We start from the raw sequence: 10,759 nt of genomic DNA on the forward strand, positions 1-10,759 counted from the left end.
GGGCGGCAGGGCTGCGGCAGAGGGCATCGGCAGGAAGGATGTGCAGTGCCCCAAGGGCAGACCTTTCCCACCTGAGCCAGACCCTCCAGGGACCTTCCTCCCCAAATATAGCCCCTTCCCTGCTCTGCTGGGGAGGGGGAGCCTGCGTGTCTCCCCTTGAGGTGCCCAGGGATGGTCCTGGGTGCAGAGGGGTGGCAGGTGCCAGCCACAGGGACATGGGTTAGGGGGATGGTGGGGTGGCACAAGGAGCACACTGTGCACAGTCAGGCATGGAGGGTGGGAGCTGCTGAGCCCTGGCTCGCCCCATAGCGGGATGGGGAGCGGCTGGTGCACAACCTGGGCAAGGGGATACGGCCAGGGCAGCAGGGACAGGACGACTCATCCTGGCTCCCTGTGGGGCAGGTGGGGTCTGGTGTCCCCAGAGCAGCACCACTACACCACATGAACCACCCTATCTCAACCCTCCTGCCAGCGGACCCAGCCCCACAGCCAGGTTTCGCCCGTCCCTCCATGCCCCATGGGCTGGCACAGGCACCGGCCGTGGCCACTTGCAGAGAGGACCGAGCACACCTCACGGGCCCTGACAGAGATGCCCGTGGAGGCACCCCGGGATTTTGGGGCAGGCAGGGCTGCACCCACAGGCACAGGAGAGGGTTCATTGGCGGGCAGCGGGGCTGGGGCTGCAGGCGGCCCAGAGGAGCGGAGCTGCGGCGATGTGGCCGGTATGTGTGTGGGCGGCAGGCAGGGTGGGGGAGCAGGAGGGGGAGGAAGCGGCAGAGGCAGCAGCTCCTTTGATAAGCAGCTTCCTGAACACTTTTAAACCGTGGTGTTAGACCGACACGCGTGGTGCCTGCGGGCCTGTGCTGGGACCGACGGAGCCCACGCCGTGGGGCAGCAGGTAGGCATCCCCCCAGCCCACCCATGCCACCGGCTGGAGAGTGGACCCCCACCAGGCATTGCTGGGCCCTGGTGCCCATGGGCAGTGGGCATATGCTCGCTGCTGGGCAGCCTCACAGAGGGCTGGAATGCTGGGCAGGGTGATGGGGACACTCTCCCTGCAAGTCCTGGCTCTTCCCAGGGCCCTCCTGCTTGCCAGGGGCTTGGCTGGGGCATCTCCCAGGTGTTTCCTGGCGGGTGTATAAGGGACAGCTACTGGGGTTGGAGCCTGCTGCTGTCTCTGGCCAGGATCTCCCCTGGTGCTGCGGCTCCTGGGGAGCAGCCGTTCTTGCCCTGCTGGGCCAGGGGACACCCCGGCAGCGCAGGCCTCCCCAGGGCACTCTGCGTGGTGCACAGGGATGGTGCGCGTGGCAGCAGTGGCATTGCCACCCCCAGAAATGCTGCTGGGCAGCATGGAGCCATACCCCAGCCGTGTTCCCAAATGGCACGGCCACAGCATGGACCCAGTTCTCTGCAGGACCTGCCTGAGCTGATGTGGTACCTGGGATCCAGCTCCTTGCCCACTGAGAGCTCCACAGCATCCACTGTCCCTTTGGGTCTGTTTCCTCCTCATGGAGGGAGCTGAGGTCAAGAAGGTCGAGAAGGAGCCTCATGACTCCGGGGTGTTGCCTGCACCTTGAGGAGCTTTGTCCAGAGGTGAACCAGCATCACCCACATCTCCCCGTCCCTGCCAGGGGCTGTCCCGGGGCTGATGGCAGTGGAGCCTTGGCACCCTGCTCCAGCTGGGCTACCCCATTGCCTCTTGTGCAGCCACCCAGATAAAGCAGTTTCCTCTTGATGGTTGCTGAGACCTGCAGGATGGAGGAGGCTGTCCCAGGGTCATCCCTCCCTCAACAGAGCCATGAAGTTGTTGAGGGTGCCTGGCCCCATGTCTCCAAACAGAAGGAGCTGGCGAGGCTCCTTGGGGTGCCTACAGCCCATTCATCTCACCTGCCCAATGCTGCTCTGCTCATGCAGGTCCCAGCTCTCCCTCCTCCCCACCATGTCCCCAGGCTGAAGCAGGCATGCCGGGAAAGGGCTGGAATGCATTGCAGCATGTGCTTCCCATGGAAGTGGAGAGCATCTTGGGCTCCCCCAAAACCAGGCCGTGCTCTGGCAGCACAGGGCATGGGTGTCCTTTGCTCCATGCAAGCAGATGGCCATTGGTGCCATGCCCAGCGTCACCAGTGTGTGCCTGTGTGGGCTGCAGTGCTGCAGGCACACTGGAGGGTGAACATTGTGGGAGCTCTTCCTATGCCACTCTCCTGGATGCAGGGGCTGGGCTCCCTGGTTCCAGGGCAGCTGAGGACCTGAAACCTGTAGTTTGCTTAGGGACCATCTGCCAGGGGATCCACCCAGCATCATGGCACCCCTCAGATCTGCCTTGTCTTTTCCAGTTGCTTCTCCTCCAATGGCTCCTTGATTCCTCAGGAGCTGAGACCCCCTTGCGTCCACTCCCTGTGCTTCAGGACGAGGGCTTCAAGGCTGCCGCAGCATGGTACAAGCCTGCTTGGTGTGCTCCAGAGTTCATAACGGCAGCCTGACAGCCCAGGCAGCTGTGGTAGACATGGAGAATACGGACAAGCCCAGTCCCTCTGCAAGGAAGCACGTGCGTCTTCAGGAGAGGTGAGCCTGGATGGCGCCTGCAGCCGAACCCTACACTGCCCATCACAACCCGGACGGTGGGTACCCAGGGCATTGCTCATCCCCAGGCCTTGGGCTCCCCCAAACTTCCTTCCCCGAGCCCAGCCCTGCCAGCCCACTGCCTGCTGACTTTTGCAGACACCAGGTCTGAGCATGGAGGCAGCCCTGATCCCCCCAGCCCAGCCCAGGCCAAACCTAGACACTGTCCTTTGGGGGCTTTCCAGGGAAAAGGCCAAATGACCAGTTAGTTCCTTGTTCCTGCCCCCACCAGTCTTCTGAGGTCTCTACCTGACCCCTTTTTTCATCCTTTGTTATTCCCTGCCTGGCTTTTGCTTGGTGTGGGGTGGCTTTAACTGATGATGTGGCGGGACGGGCTGCCCTCCTGTCCCGAGATGGCAGAGGGTCAGCCAGGGACACCTTTGCCTCACAGGAGGGGCTCCAACGTGTCGCTGATGCTGGACATGAGCTCGCTGGGGAGTGTGGAGCCCATCCAGCCTGTCTGTACACCTCGGGACATCACTCTGAAGTTCCTGAGGACGTCCAGCCATGTGCTGAGGAGAGAGGAGCTCCAGCAACACGCCCAGAGCCTGACACAGCTCCAGGAGGAGTTTTCGGTGTGATGCTCCACTCCCCTCTCCCTCCTCACACAAGGAATGGCAGGGGCTGGCGGTGGGGGGGACTGGCAGGGGTGGACACCTCCAAGGGAGGCTTCAAGCCCAGCTGTGCCCACAGCACCAGTGGCAGGGAAGATGATGTGGGCAACCAGGGGGGAGGGGTGCCCTGGGTATCCTCTGGCTGCCAGCTCCCCGGTGCTCACAAGTCCCCCTGGTGTCCTTGGAAAGCCTGTCCCTCCTCCCATGTCAAGCTCTTCTCCCATGGTGGCCTCTTTGGAAGTTGTCTCACCACATCTGGGGTAAGAACAGGGCTCATGCCAGGAGCTGACATCTCTGGTGATGCTGTTAGGTCCCAGGGTCAGCCTCCCATTGCCTGGGGGACCAGCTCTGCCATGACGAGGGGACACAAGCAGCAGCAATGAGATTTCCCTCACAATTGTTCTCTCCTCCTGCAGAAAATCCCACCCAACTTTGTCAGTCCGGAGGAGCTGGAGATCCCTGGACATGCCTCCAAGGACAGATACAAAACCATCCTCCCCAGTATGTGCCACTGCATCCTTTTGCTCAGGTGTCACATGCAGGGAAAGGGGTGGGTGTTGGGGGGGGTGTGCACGCGCGCATGTGGGTGTGCGTGGGTGTTTGTGCGTGGGTGCTTGTGCGTGGGAGAGGGGTGACTCAGAGCAGCCGTGCCACCAGGGTGGGCACTCCTGGGTGCTCTTGGTGTTCCTGACATGCTTGTTCCTGCTGCCCATGTTGTAGGAGGTGGGTGCTGTGTAGCAGGGGGTGCACACTGTGTTATGGGGAGCTACTCCGTGGGGTGTATTGCCAGGGTGTGCAGCACACGACAGCCCAGCCTGGGTTGTGCATTGCCACCACGGTGGCCTTGCATGTCCCAGGGGCATGTTGCCGGGGCTATAAAGGCTGAGAACTGTATAGGAACTCATTTGTGCTCTAGTCAGGCACTGTGGAAAGGCCCTGGGGTGTCATTGCCTGGTGGGCGAGTTAACCCCCATGCTGTGGTACAGGCAGATTTGGGGATGGCTGGCAGTATCCTGCCGTAGTAGTGAGGGTGAAGTGGGGCAAGAAGGGCCTGGGAGGTGGTGTGAAGAGCTCTGAGCATGGCATGGAGCTGGGGGGACTCAGTCTCCAGCCGCTGGAGCTGAGGCAGGGAGGATGGGCAGAGTCAGACTCTGAAAGACTGTCCCTGGGGTAATGTCTGCCATGTCTTTCAGATCCTGAGAGCCGAGTCTGTCTCAGGAGGGCAGGGAACCAGGAGGAAGACAGCTACATAAATGCCAACTACATCACGGTGAGTGTCCTGCCTGGTTGGAGAGTGGTTGGTCACCCAGGTCCACGGCTCACAGGGCATCGGGCTGCAAATTCTTTGGTGCTGCAGGTGCCATGCTGGGACCCACATGCCAAGGCACTGACTGTCACCCGCTGTCCTGTGGCTGCCCTGGGGTAGCAGTCTGAATTTGCCACCCCTTTCTGAGCTGGAGAGATGCGGCTCCATCCATGCAGGGCAGACACACTTTCCTTTTGGTGGAGAAGTCTCATAAGGTGGCTGCTCTTGGCTCCAGCTGCCTGGGGGAGTTGAGCACACATATGGGATCCCTCGCAGTGGCTTCTCCATCGCTTCCTCATGCACTTGTCCCTTGTCTGACAAGGCCGCGGGACTTGGGTCAGCCAGGTACCAGCTTTGCCTGGTTGGTAGGCTTCTTTCTGAGCAATTCATCTTGCTTCAGCACCCTTCCCCCTGGGACAGGCAAGGGGGGATGGGAAGCAGAGGTGGGTCTGCAGCCACGCTGGGTGTGTGGCAGCAAGGAGAATGTGGGAATGTGGGACTCAGAAAAGTAGCCCACTAAAGTGCCCTCTGGTAGGATGGACAGACCCCCGAAGGTGTTCTGAGGGTGCGGGTTGGAGCTGGAGGGCATTTAGTAGCATTTCTTTTCTGATGGTGCTCATGGGTGTGATCCAGAGACAGCAGCGGTGTGAGCTGACAGCGGTGAGGGTCAAAATCTGGCTTGGACAGAGGAGCACCATGCCTAAAACTGTTGGGAGGCTTGCTGGTCCAAATGATGGTTTGAACGTGGGCAGCATAGGACTACTTTTAGAGTAGTCTTCCTGAAGCAGCCTGGCAGTGTGCAACTTCACATTGAGTGACACCATCACCCTGCCCACATGCGTCAGGTTGTACATGAGCACATGGCACCCTCTCTGTCTCTCACGAGTACTAACACAAATGCACAAACACTGTCCATCCCTATCTCACACACACGTGCACATATATGTGCACACACTTGAGCCCACGTGTGCCCACATGTCCCTGTGTGGAGCTCGTATTTCCTGACCCCTTCCTTCCACTTACCTCTCCAAGGGTGTCACAGTGCAGGAATTTGTGGGCATATCAGCAAATTAGCAACCTAGCCTGCTTCTGGCATGCTTGGAAGGCACAGCGAGTCTGGAAGAGCTCTGCAGGTATTTGATCACATCAGCCCCCTCCTGGGACTCCGTGTTTTTCCTGATGACTGTATCTCATGAAATGTTTTTGAGCACGAGGAGCTGGTGGGGGCAAATTCACAGTGTTGACACCTCCAGGTCTTACTGCAAGTCTCCTTCTGAATGGAACACCATGTTTTCTGGAAAAAAAAATAATCTTGAGGTGTGAGAACAGGGCTATACAAAATGCTCCTGAAAATGTTCCTGCCCCTTGGCTAGGCCAGTGCAACTTATTGTGGGACCAAGCCGTTAACAGGATTGCTGGAAAGACTCAGATTAAATCACAGGGGTTTGGGTGCTTTTTTAACTGAGATCTCATTTGACAAAGATATAAAGCTCTGCCCTGAATCCTGTGTGCTCACTTTCCCAAAAGCTGTGGGTGCTGTGGGTGCCTCCCAGCATCCCCAGGGCAGCCTCAGTGGGGTCCCTGACTCCTTGCTGTGTTGCCAAACTGCATCTCCAGCTGGGAGGTGGAGTAACGTTACCGGCCTTGGGAGAAGGCTTTCCCACACCTCTGTCTGGGCTTGCCCTCCAGCTCCTGCCTGCTGCTGTGGCATGCTCTCCTCTCTGCTGGGCCAGCAGCACTGCCTGTGAGGCCATGGTGTGAAGCAGGAGCTGAGGAGGACTCAAAACACCTCCAAGCTTTTCTGTTTCTTTGGCAACTTTATAATGGAGGAGGAAGTGACCGTGGAGGCAGAAGATGCTTGGAGCTGTGACACAGAGCCTGGGGCAGAGGGAGGGCAGGGGCCAGTGCAGTGCCAACCACCCCTCCAGGTGTTCCCAGACCCAGCCTTCCCACTGTTGGGCACTGCCATGTCCACTACTGAGCCTGGCGGGGAGGCAGGACTGGTGGGACCCAGCTGGGACTATCCCAGCTCCCAGCCAGAGCAGGGCTTGATGACTTCTGCTTGTTCTTGGGGAAATGCCTCTGGTGAGAAGCACTGTCCCTGCATGAGCTCTGGCTCGCCAAGGCATCCACCACACTGGCAGTTGTCACATCAGTCACCTGGGGATGCTTGCAAGGAGCTTGGGTCCCTTCCAACCCAAACCATTCTAAGATTCTATCATCCTAAACAGCCTGTGTGGCTCAGTCACTCACCTGTAGAGGATGACAAGCACAGTGAGGACTGGGGTGGCCTGGAGATAGTCTCCCCTCACACATCAGGGTCCCCCCAGCGTCACTGATGACCATGTGCTCGGCAGGGCTATGCAGGGCGGCCCCGGGAGTACATTGCCACCCAGGGACCCATGCTGAACACTGTGACCGACTTCTGGGAGATGGTGTGGCAGGAGGAGGTTCCCCTCATCGTCATGATAACCAAGCTCCAGGAGCGCAAAGAGGTACGGTTGTCCCTCCCCAGACCCAGGCCCAGCACACCCAGCAAAGGGTGGGGTGGGCTAATAACATCAGCAAAGGGTTATGCAAGACCAAATGAGGGGTCTGAGCACCCACTTGCTTTCTCTGCTTTGCTCTCAGAGGGTACCCCTGATCGATCGCACTCGGAGAAGGAGAGCCCCAGGGCTGCAGCTTTGGCCCCATCTGGAAAAGCCTCTCTTCCTCACGTGGCCTCTCATGCTCTGGGCACGCTTTGCCAGCTGGATAATAGGATAAAGAGATTAGGGCAACTCCTGGGAGAGGGAGCAGAGGCAGCGGTCAGCAGAGTCCCTCCAGTGCTGAGCAGCTTTCCTCCTGGGCTGGGAGCTCTCAGCTGGTGGATCCAGGCTGGGACAGGAGCTGGCAGCACTGTGCCCTTGTGGCAGCCACCCTGTGCCTTGGCTGGGATCCCTGGCTCCACATTCAAGAAACACCGGCCTGGGGGAACTAACCCTCTCCTTCCTTCTTTCTCTCCCCAGCTGGCGCAGCATCCCTGTGCCCTCCACCAGCCAGGCTGGGTCCTCCAGCAGCTTTGCTGGGCCCTCCAGCAAAGCTGCTGTGGGGCCTGGGGACTCCCTGGGGTCTGAAAGCCATATGGCAGGGCATGGGAAAGGGTGCAGGGGGAGCAGATGTGGGGAGAGGGATCTATCCCATCCTTAGCCTGTGTTCTGTGTCACTCCACATCCACGTTCCCCACTCCCCCGCACCTCCTCAGGTGATCCCCCTTCCCAAGAGCACTGAACAAAGCATGGCTCAGACATCCAGTGGGTGCCTTGAGCATCTCCACAGCCACAAACCCTGCCTTGTTCTTTCAGAAATGTGTCCACTACTGGCCTGAGAAGGAGGGCACCTATGGCCCCTTCACCATCTGCGTGCAGGGCGTGAGTGAGTGTGTGGAGTACATGGTCCGGGATCTCTCCATCCAGGTGGGTTTAAGCTCCATCCTGGGGTCAGAGGGGGAACCCAGCAGGGCCTGACAGTGTCCCCAACACCCCCAAGCTCTCCAGTGAGATGGCAATGCTGTGTGACAGGAGAGCAGAGGGTTCATGGTTGGGAGAGCTGGGTCTTATGGCCCCCCTGACAGAGGAGGGGTCTGCAGAGCTCCTGCCTGCCCCAGAAGGCTGAGAGGGAGCAGGACCCAGCCCTGACGGGGAGCGGAGAGGGGGTCCTCTGGGGACAGCTTCTTTATTATCCCTTTGCTGTTTGCACTGTGCCGTTGGGCTCTGCCCCATGGGGTCTCTGTAGTCACCCTGGGCTGGCACTAGTCAAAAGGATCTTGCTAGCTTTGCCTGGACTGGGGACAGTATTGGGACACTCCGTATCTGTTCTCAGTTTCTGGGGTGGGACGTTTCCTGGGGTGTCTCCTGAGTGTCTGGCAGAGGCTCCAAGAGTAGTTTAGGAGGAGAGCAGATGAGATGGCCACAGGCTGCCCAGCCTCTGCTTGAGCTGGACTCCATTTGGCCCGGCCCAACGAGTCTGTGCTCCTCCACATCCTGATTTCTCTTTCTTCCATGCTGGAAAAGCTTGAAGGTGAATGCCGCCAGGTCAAACACATCCTCTTCCCTTCCTGGCCGGACCAGCAGACGCCCGAGTCAGCCAAGCCCCTGCTGCACTTGGTGTCCAAGGTGGAAGAGACTCTGCAGGCCGCAGCCAGCCCAGGGCCCATCATTGTGCACTGCAGGTAAGAGCCTTCCCCTCACCTGAGCCCCTGTGTGTCCCTCACCTTGGGGTCAACCCGCAAATGCCAGAGGGGAAAATCCCACATGTGAATGCTCATGAGCTGGTCCCGCTGTGGCACAGAAATCCCAGGGCACGGCATCCCCGGAGCAGAGTTATTCAGCCAGCAGCTCCTGTCCTGGCATCAGGATGGTGGCATTAGCATGGTGTATACTGCCTTGTAAAGAAATCTGTTTTGTACCTGGGTCTGTGGACGGCAAGGTGGGAGCAGGAGAGCTCCGCAGGGTTGGGACGCAGCCACCAGACCCACGGCTCCTGCTTCCTCTGCCACCAAGCACGGCCTGAGGCTCGGCTGTGGAGCTGTTTTTTGGGGTGGCCCTCCTGCAGGAGGCCACAGGGCCTCTGTGTATTTTCTCTCACTGCTAAGTGAATTTGGGGACAGTGGAGCAGAGCTCGGTCGTCCCTAGGCAACACATGTGGTGCGCAATGCCGCAGGAGAAACCGCTGGGTGCCTGGGGTGAGAGCAGAGCTGGGAGGGGGCTGCAGAGACCCCTGCACTGCGCAAGGACCGGGGGCACAGACTGGGTCTGTGCTTCCAGAGCTACCTCATCTGGGCTGTGCAACATGGCAAGATTCCCTTGCCGTGGCAGAATGATACCAGCCCACATCTTTTGGTGCCTGGGTGAGAAAGTTGGTCTCGCAGCTGGGAGTGGGACCCCAGCATCCCTCTAGGAGGAAGTGGCAGTAAACCAAACTGGGAGTATGCCCAGCTCAGGCACACTAAGGCCCAGGCAGTGCATGTTGGTGGTGCTCAGCACAGCTGTGTCTGTCCCACAGCGCAGGCATTGGCCGGACGGGCTGCTTTATCGCTACCAGGATGGGGTGCCAGCAGCTGAAGGACAAGGGGGAGGTTGACATCCTGGGAATCGTGTGCCGTCTCCGCATAGACAGGTGGGTGCTCAGGGCAGGCTGCTCCTTGGAGGGTCCTGCTGGCTGCCAAGCCTGGGAGGAGGGATGCAGGGGGGACGTGGGGATGGACATTGCGAGGGGGTATGGGAACAATTTTTGATGGAAACCAGAAGGGTTGCTGAAAGATGCAGATGTGGTGACAGCAAACAATTGCCCAGTGCTGGGCAGGTTTTGCTGTCGAGGCTGTTGTAGCTTTGGAGACCTGAGGACGTAAGGGAGAGGAGAGCAGCTCTGAACCTGGCAGCTGGTCTGCTCCTTCCAGCTCAGCCACTAAACTCAGAAACACTCAATTTTGCCACTTTTCAAGGAGACGTACCAGTAAAAATTAGAGCCAAATCAGTTGCTAATCTGCATTTTCAACAGCCCAGCAATGCTTCTGGGCAGTTCTTTGGGCAATACTCTTTGGGCAGCTCTGGCACCTGTTTCTGATGTACCTGGACATGGTGGGTGAAACAGGAATATTTGTGCCCCAGGAGCAGGGAGCCAGGGACGGGGCTGTGGGCTTCAGCGAGGTGTCAGCAGGACTTGCCTTTCCTTTGCAGAGGCGGGATGATCCAGACGAGCGAGCAGTACCAGTTCCTCCATCACACACTAGCTCTCTACGCTTCCCAGCTGCCGGAGGCGGGAGGCCACTAGTGCAGGGCTCCCACCGGGCTGCCAGCTCCCCGCTCCAACCTCTCCTGCACCACCCCCAGAGACACCTCCACCAAACCCCCTCCTGCTGCTGGGCCACAGAGCAGCAGCACAACCATCCCCGGATGAGCATAGCCGAGCAAACCCATGGGGATTGTGCCCTTCCCTGAGGACGACCAGGATTTGGTGGGTTCCCAGGAGGGATTCAGTGGGTGCTTGAGGTGGCCGTTGCTGCTGGCTCAAGGCAGATTTCACTCCTGGAAAGAAGCTTTGGCTTTTGAAACATGCAACGTTTTATCCTCAACCAGAAGAGCAAGCTGTGCGGAGGAACTGAAGCTGGGTGAGCGCCGGGAGCACCGTTTGCCTTCTAGCTGCACAGAAATGTTTACCCCGTTAGACGTGGAGCTGGTAC

The 10,759-nt window shown here is 59.1% G+C and overlaps 1 protein-coding gene across 1 annotated transcript; it reads left to right on the forward strand.

The window, feature by feature from the left end:
- Positions 1–2,431: 2,431 nt before the first annotated feature.
- On the forward strand, positions 2,432–10,372 carry PTPN7 (protein tyrosine phosphatase, non-receptor type 7). The gene is made up of 9 exons (XM_009881325.1): positions 2,432–2,562; positions 3,011–3,194; positions 3,650–3,734; positions 4,427–4,503; positions 6,897–7,034; positions 7,884–7,994; positions 8,592–8,749; positions 9,583–9,696; positions 10,257–10,372. Exons 1-9 carry the CDS (start codon positions 2,432–2,434, stop codon positions 10,348–10,350), a joined length of 1,092 nt encoding a protein of 363 aa, XP_009879627.1. The 3' UTR covers positions 10,351–10,372.
- Positions 10,373–10,759: the final 387 nt, after the last annotated feature.

The sequence above is a fragment of the Charadrius vociferus genome, unplaced genomic scaffold, assembly GCF_000708025.1.
Source record: "Charadrius vociferus isolate BGI_N301 unplaced genomic scaffold, ASM70802v2 scaffold333, whole genome shotgun sequence".
Taxonomy (NCBI): Eukaryota; Metazoa; Chordata; class Aves; order Charadriiformes; family Charadriidae; genus Charadrius; species Charadrius vociferus.